General features: G+C 46.2%; 2 protein-coding genes across 2 annotated transcripts; one reads left to right on the top strand and one right to left on the bottom strand.

Moving 5' to 3' along the window:
* Positions 1-429: 429 nt before the first annotated feature.
* On the top strand, positions 430-8,708 carry LOC119811592 (tripartite motif-containing protein 75-like). Its single transcript, XM_038325498.2, has 6 exons — positions 430-490; positions 1,744-1,831; positions 3,333-3,474; positions 3,905-5,375; positions 6,687-6,741; positions 8,549-8,708. The coding sequence occupies exons 1-6, from the start codon at positions 430-432 to the stop codon at positions 8,706-8,708; spliced, it is 1,977 nt and encodes a 658-aa protein (XP_038181426.2).
* A 7-nt stretch (positions 8,709-8,715) lies between these two features.
* Positions 8,716-14,988, bottom strand: LOC119811593 (transmembrane protein 192-like). Its single transcript, XM_042054916.1, has 4 exons — positions 14,877-14,988; positions 12,675-12,890; positions 11,337-11,439; positions 8,716-9,081 (listed from the first exon to the last, which is right to left on the bottom strand). Exons 1-4 carry the CDS (start codon positions 14,986-14,988, stop codon positions 8,958-8,960), a joined length of 555 nt encoding a protein of 184 aa, XP_041910850.1. The 3' UTR covers positions 8,716-8,957.
* Positions 14,989-19,380: the final 4,392 nt, after the last annotated feature.

A 19,380-nucleotide genomic window follows, 5' to 3' on the forward strand; every position in this document is an offset into this window, starting at 1 on the left:
AGGCTGGGATTGTGATGGGGACAAGGGGACCTGTAGGGGCACTTTCATATTCTGTAGTAAGGAGACATGGAATCTGGGGCTGTGGCTGAATGGTTAAAGAACTTCAGATGACCTGGTTGGGTGCCCCACATGGCAGCTCAACACTGCCTTTAACACCAATGATCAAGTGGCAGACACGTGACACACATGCACATACATAAGCAATCTTAAACAAAAGAAGGAAGGGTGTACACTTGCCTCTGGTGGCTCACGCCTTCAATCCCAAGAACTGGGAGGCTGATGAAGGAAGACTGAGGCCAAAGTCAATCCAGTCTAAATAGATAAAATAGTTCCTGGCCAACTTCTGCTCAGAGATAATTTAAAGTACAGCTCTGAAACATAGGGACTCTTTTAGAGGATGATAATGGGCCAGTGAGATCTGAGCAGAAGATGCCGGCCATGCCAGTCCAAGACAGAGGACCTCAGTTTGAGCTCAGGACTCCAGGTGAAGGTACAAGGAGAGAACCAATTTCAAAAACATTGTCCCCTGACACGCATCCCCATCCATGAGCCATGATGCCTGTGCATGCGACAGAGCCAGAGGACGGTGTGAAATAGTGGAGTGAGATCGACAGCCTCAGTCTCCCTGGCTACTTCCTGGACTGGATGCACCTGTAGACTCCCGTCACAACGTAACTTACTGTCCCCCAGTGCCTTTAACACAGCCACAACACAGAGAGCTCTCTGACACTAGGGAAATGGCTAAAACTAAAAGCACCCTGGGAAAATTTTGGATCTCTCCACAATGTCAATGCTACCTACACCTGCCAGCTGCCACTCAGCCTCTCTGGAAGACAGATAGTTCTTCCTGTCTCTACCTGGTACGTTCTCCTTCCTTCATAAGGTGTGTTCTGGGCTAGTGATCTGTGTCCTGCCTGTGCCTCAGTGGAACCTAAAAAGCCAAGTACACTCCCTACATTGACACATCCCATGACAATAACGATTCTGAGGAGGGGCAAGGAGTTAAAGGAGTTAGTCAGGCAACCCAGATGTCCTTGTATGAGGTACAGTGTGGAGGGACCCAGGGGACTTTAGAATTAAGGAATGAGGCCAAGGGCAGGTGCCTAACAGCTAAGGAGCTGTGCTAGAGAAGCCAGTCCTGCTCTAGGGAGCAGCTGCCATCTTGAGTTCCATGAACTGGACCCAAAACTTGATTTTGTTTCTGGAATCACGAAGCTGGAGATGTTTGCTACAGGAGCGAGCAAGGCACACCTAGCACACAGGAGCAAACAGTCTGACTGTTAGGAACTAGCCTAGCTAGGAAAAAACGTTCAGCTGATGCCACCTAGGTTTCAGAAGAAACACCTGACCTAGGTAGGTCCAGCAGGCTAGGCCCACTAAGTATCCACATTTACAACTGAAAGAGACCAGGAAAACGGAAGAACAGGGATGGAGACAGAAGCCAGGGGTGGCAGCTTAGGGTTTAATTCCAGCTCCTACAAGGTGGAGGCAGAAGAATCCAGATTTCAGTGGTATATCTCTGCTAGGAGATTCAATAAATTAACTCAATTACGTGGGCCTGAGCATGCAACTGAGTTGTCAAAATGCTGGCTCATCCTGCAGGGAGCCCTGGGCTACTAGTGTGTGCTCCAGGTTTAAGTACAGACAAAATTAGGGTGGGGCACAGGCGATCCTTATTAATTGTCCCTGGTCGAACTTTCTCTTAGTGGTCAACTTCAGCTTTGGTTGTGTGATGTGGTCCAGGTCCTCATCACTGTTGCTGTGGAGAGAATCAAATCTGGATCCTGGAAGGCGATCCCTCAGACTTCAGGGTGCAACCTCATCATGGAAGGTAATTACCTCATCTGCTGTGTGTAGGGGAGGGGCTTCTGTCCTGGGAGGTTTTGTTGTTCCTGGGATCCAAGCTCACTACAAGTTTAGGCCAAAGATGTGTATTTATGCTCTGAGCCGCCCCCAAATGGGACAAAGATGCAAAGCAAAGACAGAGAAGGCAGCCGCCTTTCTTCATTTGCCTCTCAGGGAGGATCCAGACCCCTCCACAAAAGCAGCTCCCAATTCCTGGTTTTACTATGAACACCTATATTTCTTGTTTGTTTTGACAGAGGGTCTCAAGATGGCCCATAGCCTTGAATTCACAGAGATTCTCCTATCTCTGCCTCCCGGGGGCTGGGTTTAAATGTGTGGGCCACCATGCCTGGCTTTAGCTACTGTTTGGATAGTTTAGCAAAGTAACAGATTTAAACACAAAGAGGTTTTATGATTTTTGGTTTTTTTTTTTTTTTTTTGGAGGCAGAGGCCTTCCTGGTCTGAATTGTAAGATTCAAGCAAGCAAGCAAGGCTTAATGAGAACCTGTCTAAAGAAAAAAAAACAAAACAAAACAGAGTGAACACTGAAAATTTTTGTAGGCATGCTTGTTCAGTTTCATAAATTTTTAATATTTATTTACCAAGCATGTTTAAGTGTGCCCTTGTACTAGGGTGTGTGTTGGTCACAGGACAAAATGTGGTCCCTGGGGACAAACTCAGGTCATCAGGCATGACAGCAAGCACCTTTTCCCCTTGAGCAGTTTGTGTTTTGAGACAGACTGACCTCAGATTCCTCTGTATTTTGGAAGAGGACCTTGAACAGGATGAGTTTGTCTCCACTGTTACCTAACATTAAAGGTGTGTCTCATCACCCTGCAGGGTTTACTTTTATTTCATTTGTTTGCATACTAAGGTTATCTGGGTTCTGGGTTTTTACTTCCTAAGGTCTTCTGTGGCACATAATAAAAATGAAAACCAAATGTGGCATGATTTCTTTTAAGAAGGCAGAGAGAGGAGAAAGTTTAGCGCAAGATTGTCCTTATTTACCTGATTCCAAGAGTTTGGCTGGTGGTTGGGATGTAGCTGCTTCCTAGATGTCACATAAAACAACCGGCCTACCCTGTGCTACTTGGATGTAATCCCTGCATTTAGGAGGCTGAGACAAACAGCATTGCTTCCATTGCAAGGCAAGCCCAGGCTGAATGTGCCGAGGGGAGTCCCAGGCCACCCTGCTATTGTAGAGACTGTATTAAAAGATCCAAACAGAACACAAGCCTTTATGTCCAGCACCTGGCGGCAGGGGTTGGTGAATCTCTGTGAACTGGAGGTCAGTGTGGCCTACGTCGTGAATTTCAGTCCAGCTGAGCTACTAGTGAAAACTTCTCATGAAAATAGAAAACAAGCAAACAAAATCATATCAAAACAATAACAACAAGCAAAGCAACAAATATCATGGCCTAGGGACATAGCTCAGTGTGTAGAGCACCTGCTTAGCCTGCTTGAGGCCCTGGGTGTGATTCCATCAGGACTCCTAGGGTCTCAGCCCTATCATGTCAGCACTTGGGAGGTGAGAAGCAGAGAGGATCATGGGTTACAGGATACTTCATCAAGGCTGTGACACCTCTTGTTTCTTGTCTGTCTACACCCAGGGCTCTGCCCTTCCCACAGGTTGGAGGGGACTGGTGAACACGTGGGCTGTGTGGCCACGTGGGCAGAGGAGGCAGGGCTCAGTGTTCCAGGCTTGGGAATGACTGGGATGTGTGACATCAGTCAGAGTTTAAAGGGAGCCAGGTATTGAGTGGGACCTGGGACCATCTGAAGTAACCTAGTGTTACTTTTATTATTTTAAAGGAATTTCTTTTTACTCAAAGCAACTGTGAGCTGCCGGAGTCCAGAAGAGCAGCTGTCCACTTGAGCTATCACAGGCTGCAAGCCCATGGTAAGGACCTCGTTGGAAACTGGAATTAGAGGCTAAAACCATAAAGGATTCAAGGCTTCTACCACTATAGGGTAACCCGGGTAACAACAGTGGGGCAACAGCTGTTTCAAGGGGGGACTGTGAAAACTGCAGGACAATTGAGTCAGCTTGTTCCTGCAGGGCACCCCAGAGCCAAGTGTCAGCAGAAAGCCCACCCAGGTCCAGACCTTTATCCCCAGTCTGATGTCACAGGCATTGAACTTGACCAAACTCCAGGCAGAGACCAAATGTAACATCTGTCTGGATGACCTGCAAGACCCAGTCACCACAGAATGCGGACACAACTTCTGTCATACCTGCCTCACATCCTTCTGTGCACAATGGCAAGAATGGTTCCCCTGCCCGGTCTGTCGACAGCCATGCAACATGAAGAATCTCTCAAACAATATCCAGCTTGGGGTAATGGTTGAAATGGCCCAGGAGCTGTATAACTTGACAAGCAAGAGCAACAACAGTCAGGAGACCAGTACTCGATGTGAGCAGCACGACCAAGTTCTGACCTTCTTCTGTGAGGAGGACCTGCAGCTGCTGTGTGACCAGTGCATCGGGTCTGGGGGCCACAGCAGCCATCAGGTGACCCCCGTTGCAGAGGCTGCCTCTCATCACAGGACAGAGCTTCACGGAATGATCATATCCCTCCAGGGGAAACTAAAAGAGGTTCAAGAGTTAAACACCCTTCAAATAAAAAAAACCTGGAAGTTAAGGCATCAGGCAGAAGCCCAGAGGAAAGAACTGACAGCTGAATTTCAGCAACTCAGCCAGTTTTTACATGGGGAACAGCAGGCAGCTTTCTCCAGGCTACGGGATGAGGAGAGGGATCTCAAGCAGAAGCTTAGTGAAAACATAGCAGCATTGGAGAACCATGTTTCCACAGTCAGGGGTCTCTTTGGCCACGTGGTGGCAGGCAGAGCACACTCAGATGTAGAAATGCTGTCGACAGTCAAGGACTTCTACCAGAGATCTGAGAGTCTTTGCAGCCCCGACATTGTCCCGGCTCAGATAGAAAGAGAAGCCTACAACTTCCCTCCTCAGTATTCAGCTCTGCAGAAACTGATACAGCAATTTACAGTTCAGGTAACTCTAGACCCAGAAACAGCCCATCCAAACCTGCTTGTGTCTGAGGATAGAAAATGTGTCACATTGTTAATGAAAAAACAAGATCCTCCGGGTTCTTCAAAAAGGTTTACCGATAGCCCTGTTGTGTTGGGGATTCCAAATTTTAATTCTGGGAGACATTACTGGGAGGTGAAGGTGGGAAAGAAGTCCGAGTGGGCTATTGGTATCTGCAAAGCCAATCTGTCCCCTGGGGCGAGGCAGTCCTTTTCTGCCCCTCTGGAATGCTGGAGGATCCTCTGGCAGGGTGACTGCTTTGTGGTCTCAGGAGCTGCTGACCCAAACTCTAAGCTGAAGGTCACAACACCCAGAACCATTGGCATTTTCCTGGACTATGAGTTGGGAGAGGTCTCCTTCTACAGCATGCCTGAGAAATCTCACATCTACACTTTCAGGGACACTTTCACTGAGCCCGTTTGCCCTTATTTCTACCTGAAACTTCATTCAGAACCACTTAGGCTGTGCTCTGCCTCAGATGGTGAGCAAAAATCCACATGTGGTCTTAACTCTGACATTTAGTTCAGACTCCATACTCCCTTGCTCCCATCCCAGGTGGTCCCTAGGGTTGTACAGCTGAGGACGACTCTGAATTTGTGCTCCTCCAGACTACACCTTATGGCTAGCGTTATGGGTGTGAGGAATGTGCCCACATTCTCTTTTATTCATTTATCTTTTTTCAAGGCAAGTTCTTCCCATGTTGCCCAGTTTGGTCTGGAACTTGCTAGGCTGTCCAGGCCGACCCCTGTCAGCATGCCTATCTCAGCTTCCTGTGCTCTGGGTTACAGCCATGGATCAACCCATCGGGCAACAGGTGTATTTTTTAATTTCTGTGTCTCACATCTGAAGTTTTGTTATTAAATCCCATGCCTAGCAAATGATGGACCACAGAGCCACACACATACTTGTTATCTTAGAGACTGTCCTGGGGAGTCATCCAGGCTAGCCTTAATTAACTCTGCTGTCCCTCCTGACTCAGCACATCCAGGTTGCTCGAATCACAGCCCTGTATCACAGGCCAATCGCACCTCAGAATGTGATGGGAGTTTTAAGAGTATATTTATTTTATATCTGAGAGGGTCTTATGCAGTCTAGGATGGTCTTAAACCTGGTACAAAGCAGAGGCTGACTTTGGATTCGTGCTCGGCTATCCTGAGTCACAAATGCCCAGCTTTTCAAATTTGTTCTTGAAGATACCCCAGTTTCCTCAGAATCTCAGAAACTCCTGAAATATTCATAAGCAACTGGATTAACAGTTGCAGAATTCTAAAAGCTTTAAACCTTCCCGAGTTTTTGTTTTAGTAATCAGATCATCAATGTTAACCTCCGTCTCTCCCTCCCTTGCCCTGGCTCCATTCTTCCCTCCTTTCCCCATTTCCCCCTTCCCTCGTCCTTCAGATCCAGCACTAGGGATTAGGTCCAGGGCCTTGAGCTTCTGTGCATGTTCTCCACACTGACCTCACAGCATCGACCCTGCTTTACCTTGTTGTTGTCTTGTCAGTGTGTCCAGGCTACCCTTGAGTTTGTTATTCTCGCCCTTCACACCCATTCCCCAGTAGCTGGCACTGCAGGCTAATGCCTCTGTGTATCTATATATTTTAAAAATTTGTGTGTTTGTATATATGACAGACACACACAGAAGGTAGACACAGAGAGGCAGACAGACAGACTGACTATAGTTGAGGGTGTGGAGGTCACTTCTCTTCCTCTATCACATGGCCTGGGATTGCATTTAGCACTGAGGTCATCAGGTTTGCAAAGGGAAGCCCTTTTACCCTGTGAGCCTTTTCAGGCCCTGATTGGTTCATGGTAGAGGAGGGAAAGAAGGGAGAGGAGGAAAATGCTGGGTGAGAGAATCTGAGATGTTGTCACCAGAAGGGGAGACAAACTGTTGAAAAGGTCGTTGTCACCTGATGGTTGAACAGTACAGGTTGAAATATGACAAGGTTCCCATGAATGTACTGATTTTATCCATTAAATTTTAATAAAATGAAAATGTCTCCATCCTCGGGGTTTATACTTATTACTCTTCTCGTAGTTTTTACTTCATTCTCTTATTTAAATAAATATTCCTTTATTGTTTCCATGTATATAAGTTCTCTATCTGCATGTATGCCTTCATGCCAGAAAAAATCAGATGCCACTATAGATAGTTGTCAGCCACCATGAGGGTGATGGGAATTGAACTCAGCACCTCAGGGGAGCAGCCCATGTGCTCCTTACCGTTGAGCTGTCTCTCCATCCCCCTCTACTTAATTCTTCAATGTCCAGGCTTGGTAGCTCATGGCTCATTTCTGTCCTTAGGAGGCAGAATTAGGAGAATCTGTTTTCTTGCTTTGGGGGGTTAGGGGTGGTAGTGGATTTTTGCACTTCCTGGTCCCATCTCCTGAGTGCTAGGATTATAGGCCTGTGCTACCATCCTGAGCTGTAGGCACTGTGGAGAGAGCCCAGGGCCTCATGCTTACTAGGCAAGCAGGCTGTCTACCAACTGAGCTGTCGCTCGGGTCCAGAAGTCAACTTCCTTTCATTAAAATTACATTTATGTGTGTGTTTACTGGTGGCCCTGTGCCATGACAGTCAAGTGAAGGACACAGGAGAACTTGCTGGGAATGGTTCTCTCCCTAAACTTTGAGTTCCAGGAATCTATTCTAGTTCCAGGGAATAAGATGCCCCCTGCTGGCCACTGTAGGGATTAGATACATACATATACATGATGCAGGCAAAACACTCACACACATAAAAATAATGTAGAAATGTGTACTATTTCTCATGCAGTAAATGCCCGCAGAGCACCCTGCTGAGGCCATGAGTAGCAATACTCATGCACATGGGTGTCCTGCACTTTTTCTTTGCCTCTAAAGCCCAAGTCTCTAGCTCTTTGCTCCAAAGGCTCTGTCTCCAGCTTAGCTGTCAGGAGCTGGGCACAGGTGAAAAAGTCCCATTTTAAGTTAGTATCCAGTAGCGTCTTCTGTTGTTGCAAGCTGTCCTCTGACTCACTCTACAGTGGAGGAGGATGCAAGCTCTGGACTCTCCACACTTTGACATTACAGACCTGGGAACAGGCTGGCCTGCAGAGGATTTGGGAAAGAGAGAAAAGGATGACTTTGTAGCTTTGGCGGGCCTGAAACTCACTTTTTGGACCAGGTTAGTCTTGAACTTCCTGTGTCTGCCTCCCAAGTACTAGGATGACAGCTGTGGGCCACCATGCTCAACTAACTGAACTTGCTGTAAATCAAAGTGTAGCAGAGGGATCTATGGCAACTCCCTGAAGTAGGGCAATGGTACAGGAAATGACAGATGATTTCCTAAATCTCTTGCCAGTCGTAGCTCTCCCCACATAGCAGGTGTCACCCCCTCTCCACTGGGTCTCCCGCTGCCCCAGGATCCTTCACACTGTATTTCTCAACAATACACTGCAGAACGGGCATTGCATATGTCCTGGTGAGATCAGTCCTATACTGAGGAAAGTGCTCTGTGCTTTTGGAGCAACGTCTCATCTGTGGGCTGAGCTGGTGGTGATCCTCCTGCCTCAGCTTTTCAGGAGCTGGGACTACAGGTGTGACTCACCATGAGCAGCAGAAGGAAATCCTGGTACAACTGACTCACAGGCAGGGTGTTTGCTCATTCTGTGTGAGGCACTGGGTTTGCCCCCAGCTCTGGAGAACAAACCAGCAAACAAACCACAACAGATTTTCCCTCACCTGATCTGCCCTCACTCATACCAAATGCCCATGAGACTCTAGAAGAAAACAGGGAGCACCAGGAACGATGTCTTCTCTCAGCAGCTGACTGTGGCAAGAACGGACTGGTTTGAAACACTGTTTACAGCAGACTGTCATGGCACAATTGCTTTACAAAGAGCCACATTATTCCAGAGTTCTTCAACTACAGCTTAGATTCCAGAAAAGTCAAGGAGTTAAATTATTTCAAACCATACAAAATATTCTCAAGTTTCCCAAATGTTTGTAACCACCCAGGGCTCATGTTCCCAGCATACACCATGAAGGTAACTTCGGGCAGTCTGGAGTCACTGAGGATTTGATAGCTGTCATACCCAGAGCCTCTATGTCCTAGATGGCTGAGAGGCCAAGTCCAACAACCGCTTACTGAGCAGGGCGTTGTGTCTCTTCAGATATACGATTATGTCTCCCTGCTTTTCAACAATTTCTTCTAGGCTTGAAATAGTCCTGCAGAAATCAGGATAGAAACAGGTTACCCGGATTCATCAACATGATTTTATTTCATTTCAACTGAGTCCTCAGCAGTGCTCAGTAAGCCACAGCTGCCCAGAGTTTTCCCTCAGGTTCACACATCAGGAATATTGCAAGACCAGTCTTTGAGGAATAAAATTAGTGACTTCTGCTCTGAAAATCAATGTGTTTTGTACATACTGTCTTCATTTTTATTTATTTTTAGGCTAGTTTTTGGCCTGTAAAATTGTTTAAAGTTTTTTTTGTTTGTTTTTTTTGTTTGTTTGTTTTTCGAGACAGGGTTTCTCTGCAGCTTTAGAACCTGTCCTGGAGCTAGCTCTTGTAGACCAGGTTGGTCTTGAACTCACAGAGATCTGCCTACCTCTGCCTCCCGAGTGCTGGGATTAAAGGCGTGTGCCACCACCGTCCGGCTTTGTTTAAAGTTTTTTTTTTTTTTTTTGGTTTTTCGAGACAGGGTTTCCCTGTAGTTTCTAGAGCCTGTCCTGGAACTAGCTCTTGTAGACCAGGCTGGCCTCGAACTCAGAGATCCGCCTGCCTCTGCCTCCCGAGTGCTGGGATTAAAGGTGTGCGCCACCACCGCCCGGCTGTTTAAAGTTTTATAATTTAAAGTGGGTGGTTGTGGCAGACACTTTTAATCACAGCACTCGGGAGGCAGAGGCAGGTAGGGATCTCTATGAGTTTGAAGTCAGAATGGTCTACAGAGCGAGTTTGAGGACAGCCAGGGATACACAGAGAAATACTCTCTTGAAAACAAACATAAACAAAAAAAGTTTTTACAATTTAAAGCCACCACGAAGTGAGCCAGGTGATGGTAGCACAGTCTTTAATTCACTGCTCTGAAGCAGCTGTCCAGGAGAACTAGGGCTACACAGAGAAACACTGCCTACAAAAACCAAAAACGAAGGAAAGAAGAGAGGAAGGGGGAGAGGAGAAGAGAGAAAGGGAGGATGCAAGGAAGGAAAGAAGGAAGAACTTTTAAAAAATCACGTAAAGTCAACAATTGGTGCACACCTTTAATCCCAGCACTCTGGAAGCAGAGGCAGGCAGATCTCTGTGACATCATGGCCAGCCTGGTATAGCTAGCAACTTCTAGGTCATACATACACACACATACACAGATACATACATATATACAATCATACAAGATCTCTTGTAAGTGACTCTGGCTGTTCTTGAACTCACACCCTGGGTTACACTGAACACAGCAAGAGGTAGGTGGATCTCTGTGAGCTGCAGTCCAGCCTGCTCTACATAGTGAGTTCTAGTACTAAGGAAGCTAAGTCTACCCTGGGCTACATAGCAATACAACAAGCAAGAGCCCAGTCTCAAACCTGTAGTGAGATAGGATCCCAAGCCCCAGGAAAACAAACGACAAAGATCAGGATTTAGTTCCTACTTTTTCCCATTCCATATTCACACCACATATCTATCCTCTCAATTCAGTGAATGATATTACAGTTTTATGTTAAATCCACATTCAGAACCTACATGATCATCTTACAATTAGTTTTCACAACTAAGCTAAGGTCACCCATTACAGTTCATATACTAAGTTCCATTTTCATGGGAACAATATTTGCTGGTTTTGAATTTTATATGGGTTTTGTTCTTGAATGAATATTATTTATAACAAAAAGATTGCAAACAATCTGATTGTTCAGGACTGAAGGCTCCTTAAAGCATGGTAGATCTAGAAGTTTCCATGCCTGTGCTCTTAAGGGATAAAGGAAAGGGATCTCTGTGAGTTCAAGGCCAGCCAGGACTACATAGTGAGATCCTGTTTCCAAACAAAAACTACTATGACTGTAAAAATATTACAGTAATGTGTAATGTTATATAGTAAAAAATGCTTCTTTTTCTGAGATAAAATTCTGTCTCCTGGTCTCAAACTTGGGGTCCTCCCACCTGAGTCTCCTATGTCTCTTTGTGTGTGTCTGTCTGACAGACAGAGAGAGAGAGAGAGAGAGAGAAAGAGAGAGAGAGAGAGAGAGAGAGAGAGAGAGAGAGAGAGATACTAGGGATGCACTGGGACACTCATACGTAGGGCCTCTGACTTTATAAAAACTTACTAAAAATTATTTGGGGTCAAGATCTTCCTAAATTGTCCTAGCAAGGGATCCACCATGCCCACTTGAGGATATCCCAAGTAGACAGAATGACAGACACGGACCATCAGGTGACTGAAGGGAAAGTTACTGCTTTCTGATTTGTGCTGCCTCTTCAAGCCTTACCTGAAGCCAGTCTCTGAGGCTATATTGCTGGGGTGAGCATACATTCTTTCTTCTTCAAGGACATCAGGCTGTGGTTTGGATCTATTGAATCTCCTAATTTTCACTGAAATAATAAAATTATTTTAATCAGATTACCTAGTTCTGAAGACATTTCTATGTTTATTTATCAAATAATACTATGTGGTTACTCTTTCTGAATAGAAAATATATAGAGATTGCATAACGAGTATATTTTTTAAAACGATGTTTTATCAACACAGTTACACATATCAAAGTCTACTAAGCAAGGGCTAGTCTCAGGGAATATTGAGATTATCATTAGTAACAAGATAACAACAACATTAAGCTGACATCTACAACACGTGGGGCACAAGCTTGACTGTCCTAGATGGATGACGTCATTCCATTCTCTCGACCACATCATGAAGTGACTACTCATTTTTTTGACACAGGGTCTCACTATGTAGACCAGGCTGGCCTGAAACTCAAGAGACCCATGTGGCTCTGCGTCCAAGTATTGGGATTAAATGTGTGTGCCGTTAGGCCTGGTCATTCTTTTTAATTAAGATGCCAAATTTAGACACACGCAGGGCCTAACTTGCTGACTCAGCTATAATCCCAGAGCTTGGAAGGCAGAGGCAGAGACTTGGCTACAAGTTCAGAGTCACACTGGTTACCCTATAGCATTAGTTCTCAAAGTGTGGGTCATGACCTTTCACGGGATCACCCATCAGATATCCTGGATATTTACATTACAACTCACAACAGTAGCAAAATTACACTTATGAAGCAGTAAGAAAAGTAATTTCATGTTGAGGGTCAGCACAACATGAGGCACTGTATTAAAGAGTCACAGCATTGGGAAAGCTAAGAACCACCACCTTACAGGAAAGAAGTTTGTTGTTTGTTTTCTGCAAAAGGTTTACTACAGGAAACTAAAATACTTCCCTATTTAAAGCTTTTAAAATTGTGGGTATAAGGCTGTGTGCCTGTGCTTTCTGGAAGACAGAGGCACCGGGTCCCCTGGGATGGCTTTACTGGCAGTTGTGAGCACCTGACCTGATTAGAAGCAGTCTGTGTTCTCAACTGCTGAGCCACCTCTGCAGCTCAAAGTTCCCAACATCTGTGACTGACAGGAGGGGAGAAAATGAACTCAATGGGAGCTGTTGTCTCTTCTTTTACTCTGAAGGACAGCAGACCGGAAGTGGTCAGATGTCAAAGACAGAGGAGCTGAAGGAGTCCTCAGCGATTGAAGGCTGCTATCTAAATAGTGACAGCTGTGTCTGCAGTGACAGGAGAGGCAGGCAGAGGTCACAGGACGGAGGCTTCCACTCTCACCTGCATAGAGCAGCAGACAGCTCAGGGAGCAGATCAGCTCCAGGGCCAGGACAGCCAGAATCAGCTCCAGGTACAGGCTGCTGGGCTCAGGGAAGGAATGCTGCATGCACAGGAGGAGCAGGAGGGCTGTGTTGCCTGAGGAAGGAAGGGAAACAGCAGGGATGGGAGGCTGTCTCCAGTTGGATATTGCCTGCCTCTGCCTTCCAAGAGCTGAAACTATAGGCGCGTGCCACCAAGCCTGGCTTTACTCATAGATTTACTGATCTTGTGTTTGAGCACTGTGCTCAAGCAGGAATGTAAACACCAGAGGACAATTTCCCTCCTTCTACCCTTTTATAGGCAGTCAATGTTTCTGTTCATGGACCAGCTAGCCCGGAATGCACGAGGAGAAAGCAGTGGTCCAAGGAACACCGGGTACCTCGTGATTTCTTAGTGTTACAATCCCACTGCCACTAAGAATGCTCTTACACATGTGCAAACCTCTCTACACTAAATTCTTTGAGTCTGTATGAAAATATTTACATTTTAAAAACTGACAGACGCAGCCCAAATGTCCCCGCAGAGCTCATACACTGTACGTGTGTGCATACATGTGCATGCACCTGGGGTCAGAGAACAGTGCACGTGCTGTTCTTTGGGAGACGTCTACCTTGTTGTTTTGATCAGGAGATGGAGTCTCTCAGGATGGTCTGGGGTCACCTCCTAGCAGATTAGGCTGGCCACAGAGCCTCAGGGTTCCTCCTTTCTCCACCTCCCCATTGTTGCGAGAGTGCTCCTCCACCCCCAGGTTTTCACATGGCTTTTGGAGATGAACCCGGGTCCTCAAGCATCTTATGACTAGACCATCTCTCCCCCTGCACGCTCGTGTGATTTAGGAACACTAGCTCTGCAGTAAACTCACATGTATAAACAACAGAAGATTCACTATGATGACCGTGGGAAGAGGATGGAATCTGGGTCTAAAGTGAGCATGTAAGGAGTGGTGTGCGAGAGGCTGGGTGTCCAGAAGGGGGTCATCATCCATACTTTGAAGGACATCCAAGGAACCCTGTAAGGCAACACACACATTATAGCCAAGACTTTCTCAGTCCTGTGTCCTTTTATTTTTTTCTTTTTTCTTTCTTTCTTTCTTTCTTTCTTTCTTTCTTTCTTTCTTTCTTTCTTTCTTTCTTTCTTTCTTTCTTCCTTCCATCCTTCCTTTCTTTCATTCCTCTCTCTCTCTCTCTCTCTCTCTCTCTCTCTCTCTCTCTCTCTCTGTCTGTCTCTCTATCTCTTTCTGATGTGGGATTCGCTCTGTATGCTATGAATATCATTCCTTAATTAAGGAACTGATTTGGGCCTTTAGCAGAGCTATAGGAAAACAGAGCTAGCCGAGGAAAACTAAACTGATTGCTGGAAGAAAGAAGGGCAGAGTTGAGGAGAGGCCATGTAGCCCCACAGGACACAAATGCTGGAATTGTTCCTGGGAAGCCATGTATCTACATGTCTACACATGTATCAGAGAAACAGAAGAATTCATATGGGTAACATTTCTTAATAGGGACCAGGGGTCTAGGCTCAGGTGTTAACTATTTAGAATAAACTAAATTCTTCCCAATGTAATAAGTTTATTTCATGGTGGTTTATTGATTTTTTTTTGACACAGTAACTGAAGGGGGTACTAGTGCCCAGTGATCCTTGAACAAAACATTCCTGATGAGTTACTACAAACCATGTTTAAGGTTGGCCGCGCTGGGCTTGGTGGCGCAGACTTGGGATTCTCGACACTCAGAAGGCTGGGATTGTGATGGGGACAGGAGGGACCTGTAGGAGCACTTTCATATTCTGCGGTAAGGAGACATGGAATCTATAGCTGCGGCTGAATGGTTGAAACACTTCAGACTACCCGGTTCATTTCCCCACAGGGCAGCTCAACACTGCCTTTAACTCCAACGATCATGAGGCAGACACATGACACACATGCACATACATAAGCAATCTTAAATGAAAAAAGGAAGGGTGTACACCCGAGTGTGGTGGCTCATGCCTTCAACCCCAGTATTCAGAGGCTGAGGCAGGAAGACTCAGTCCCAGGTCAATCTAGTAGTTCCTGGCCAGCTTCTGCTCAGAGATATTTCAAAGTACAGCTCTGAAACATAGGGACTCTTTTAGAGGATAATAATGGGCCAGTGAGGGTTTAGCAGGAGAAGATGCTGGCCATGCCAGTCCAAGCCAGAAGACCTGAGTTTGATATCAGGACTCCAGGTGAAGGTACAAGGAGAGAACCAATTTCAAAAACTTTGTCCCCTGACACGCATCCCCATCCATGAGCCATGATGCCTGTGCCTGCAACAGACCCAGAGGACGGTGTGAAATAGTTGAGTGAGATCGACAGCCTCAGTCTCCCTGACTACTTCCTGGACTGGATGCACCTGTAGACTCCTGCCACTCCTGCTATGAGATTCAATAAATTAACTCAATTACGTGGGCCTGAGCATGCAACTGAGTTGTCAAAATGCTTCCTCCTCATGCAGGGAGCCCTGGGCTACTGGTGTGTGCTCCAGGTTTAAGTACAGACAAAATTAGGGTGGGGCACAGGCGATCCTTATTAATTGGCCCTGGTCAAAGTTTCTCTTACTGGTCAAGCTCAGCTTTGATTCTGTGATGTGGTCTCAGGCCCTCCTCATTGCCGCTGTGGAGAGAATCAAATCTGGATCCTGGAAGGTGATCCCTCAAACTCCAGGGCGCAGCCTTATCATGGAAGGTAATTACCTCATCTGCTGTGTGTAGGGGAGGGGCTTCTGTCCTGGGAGGTTTTGTTGTTCCTGGAATCCAAGCTCACTACAAGTTTAGGCCAAAGATGTGTATTTATGCTCTGAGCCTCCCCAAAATGGGACAAACAGATACCAAACAAAGACAGAGAAGGCAGCTGCCTTTCTTCATTTGCCTATTTGTGCTCTCAGGGAGGATCCAGGCCCCTCCACAAAAGCAGCTCTCAATTCCTGGTTTTACTATGAATACTTATATTTCTTGTTTGTTTTGAGAGAGGGTCCCAAGATGGCCCAGAGCCTTGAACTCACAGAGATCCTCCCGACTCTGCCTCCCGAGGGCTGGGTTTAAATGTGTAGGCCACCATGCCTGGCTTTAGCATGTACACTACACCCCACCTCTACCTCAACATAGGTTTGTCTGTGTAGCTCTGGATGTCCTGGGACTCAGGAATCCCTCAGCTGGATTAAACACATGCTGCCTTCCATTTCTTAGAGGGGAGTAGGGAGGTAGCTCCTTTGGTGAAGGGTTTGACTAGCAGCGTGTCCCTATATAGAAGAAGCCCACGTTTTGATTCCTGGCATTGAATGAACCTGCCTGTAATCCCAGTTGGGGCTAGAAGAACATAACTTCTAGGTTAGACTGAGCTACAAGAGCTCTTAGAAGAAATCTCACCAACACCTCTCTTTCCTGCCTCCAAATCCTCCCAGTCCCAGGAAACACTGCTTTTGTCTGGGTGGAGTCCCCGTCTGCATCTCGTACACAAATGTGTGTGGATGCCCAGGGCAAAGCTTCAGCTGCCCAGAGGACTGCCCAGAGCCAACTGCTCAAAGTAAGCAGGGGCTGAGATGAAGCAGGAGTTGGAGGCAGGGTGGAGTAAGAACTGGGCTTTCCTGAGATTCCTCCGTGTCAAGGGGGAGATCTGCCTCCCGAGGCAATCTGAACAGACCAGGCTATTTAAATCTTAGGATGATCATTGTGGCTTTTGGCACCACAATGCTTAAAGGACATCCCTGGGGAGTCTAGAAGGACTACTGAGTGTGCTTGGCAACCTCACTTGGGGGTTGCTGTGTTTGAGACTCCAGCCCTCTTCAAGGATATTACAGACAGGCCTAATTTGTCTTCAAAGCCGGGAGATCTCTGTTCAAACCCCGTTGGGGTAGATCAGAGTCCTAACATACTGTTTATTGATGTGGTGCAAATGTCTGCAGTGTTTGAGTGATCCCGGGTATAACTGTTCTGGTCACCTCCAAAGGGCAGACTAAGGCTGTAGAAGTTAGCAGCTTGTCCAAGGTCACACAAACCATAGGACGCCAAAATCAGAATTTACCCAAGTCAAATTCAACAAATCTGAATCCAACCACGTACTTTTCAGAATATCTTTTGGTATATGGACATGCTGTGTTCAAGCTTATGATCCTGCTGCCTCAGCATCCCAAGTGCTGGCATTTCGGGGATGTGTTACCATGGTAACCCTGCCAGGTTAAGAAAAGTTGAACTAGTGCCTAGCAGAAGTCAGGCCTTGAACTGACTACTCATGAATCCGACTAAGAGACGGGATGGACTGCTACTGTTTGGACCCTTGGCGAAGTAACAGATCTATGGTTCTGCTTGTTTTGTATTGGTTTTTCAGTGAGTGTCTGATTATCTTAGGGTGTCTGTTGCTGTGATAAACACGATGACTAAAATCAACCTGCTGAGGAAATGGCTGATTTGGCTTATACTTCCATTTCACAATTCATCATTAAAGGGGTCAGGACAGGAATTCAGATAGCCAGAACCCGGAGGCAGGAGGTGATGCAGAGGTCATGGAGGGGTGCTACTTATCGACCACCTCATGGCTTACTCAGCCTGCTTGCATACAGACTCCAGGAACAGTTGTCCAGGGATGGCACTGCCCACAGTGGGCTGAGTTGAGTTGCTTGAGTTCTGTTGACAGAAAACTAGCAGGCACAGTGATGGTTCCACCTTAACTGGATTAAAAGGGAACCCAGAACTGGGGGAGAACAGAAAGCAGCTGCTGGAGCCAGGTCCTGCAGGATTTAACCCCTGCAGCTAAAGCAGTGTACCTGCTATCTGCTGTTAGTGCTTCTGTGTGGGGAGGAAGTCCTCCCCAGACTCTTCTAGGGATTGTAAAATAATAGATCAAGCTGACTAGGTGCCACATGCAGTAATCCCAGCATGCAGACAAGCCTGGTCTACCCAGGGAGTTGAGGAGACCAGGACAACATAGAGGGATTCTGTCTCCTCATAGAGGATGATTTGCTGAGGTGCCAGGATGGAGCCCAGAGTTTTGTATATGCTAGGCCAAGTCTCTACCACTGACTACATCCCCAGGATCCTGTTCTACATGCTTGCTGACATATGGAAATCAGAGAGCAACTGTGAGAGTCATTTTTTTTTTCATTTGTGGGTCCTAGGGATTGAAGAGACTTCATTAAGTTCTGAAGCTTTTTTCATGCATTACGTCTTTTGTTGTTTGGTGTTGGGGACAAGGTCTCCTATGTAGGCCTGACTGGTCAGGAACTCTATGTGAACACTAGGTTGAACTTGCTTCCATCCTCCTGCTTCTGCCTCTGAAGTCCCAATAGTACATTTGTGCACCATCACTTTTTGCTTTGGGGGACAGCGTCTCAAGCAGTCGAGGTTGGCCTCAACTTCAGTAATTCGCCATGGTTACCCTTGCAATTCCCTCCTCATAAAGCATTATTGTCGACGTAGTAATAGTTTAATAGTGAACCCTCAGGATGGGCATGGGACATATACTTTAAAATTTTTTGAAGATTTCATTTTACTTTTTATGTGCATCGGTATGTCACTTCCTTATATATCTGTTTGATGGTCTTGGATCGCCTAGGAGTAGAGTTGCAGACAGTTGTGAGCTGCCATATGGGTCGTGGGAACTGAAGCCGGGTCCTCTGGATGAGCAGCTAATGCTCTTAGACTATTAAACCTTCCCTCCAGCCCAGGTGACTTATCTTTACTAAGCAGCGCTGTGAAGGCAAAGGCCAACCTGGTCTGCATTGTAAGTTTTAGGCAAGCAAACAAGGCTTAATGAAAACCTATATACAAGAAGAAAAAAAAAGAGTGAACACTGAAAATTTTGTAGGCTTGCTTGTTCAGTTTCATAATTTTTTTTCTTTCTTCTTCTTTTTTTTTTTTTTTTTTTTTTTTTTTTTTTGGTTTTTCGAGACAGGGTTTCTCTGCAGCTTTTTTAGAGCCTGTCCTGGAACTAGCTCTTGTAGACCAGGCTGGCCTCGAACTCAGAGATCCGCCTGCCTCTACTGCCCGAGTGCTGGGATTAAAGGCGTGCGCCACCACCGCCCGGCTATAAATTTTTTAATAACATTTATTGACCAAGCATGTTTAAGTGTGCCCTTGTACTAGGGTGTGTGTTGGTCACAGGACAAAATGTGGTCCCTGGGGACAAACTCAGGTCATCAGGCATGACAGCAAGCATCTTTTCCCCTTGAGCAGTTTGTGTTTTGAGACAGACTGACCTCAGATTCCTCTGTATTTTGGAAGAGGACCTTGAACAGGATGAGTTTGTCTCCACTGTTACCTAACATTAAAGGTGTGTCTCATCACCCTGCAGGGTTTACTTTTATTTCATTTGTTTGCATACTAAGGTTATCTGGGTTCTGGGTTTTTACTTCCTAAGGTCTTCTGTGGCACATAATAAAAATGAAAACCAAATGTGGCATGATTTCTTTTAAGAAGGCAGAGAGAGGAGAAAGTTTAGCGCAAGATTGTCCTTATTTACCTGATTCCAAGAGTTTGGCTGGTGGTTGGGATGTAGCTGCTTCCTAGATGTCACATAAAACAACCGGCCTACCCTGTGCTACTTGGATGTAATCCCTGCATTTAGGAGGCTGAGACAAACAGCATTGCTTCCATTGCAAGGCAAGCCCAGGCTGAATGTGCCGAGGGGAGTCCCAGGCCACCCTGCTATTGTAGA

This window comes from Arvicola amphibius, chromosome 4, assembly GCF_903992535.2.
Source record: "Arvicola amphibius chromosome 4, mArvAmp1.2, whole genome shotgun sequence".
Taxonomy (NCBI): Eukaryota; Metazoa; Chordata; class Mammalia; order Rodentia; family Cricetidae; genus Arvicola; species Arvicola amphibius.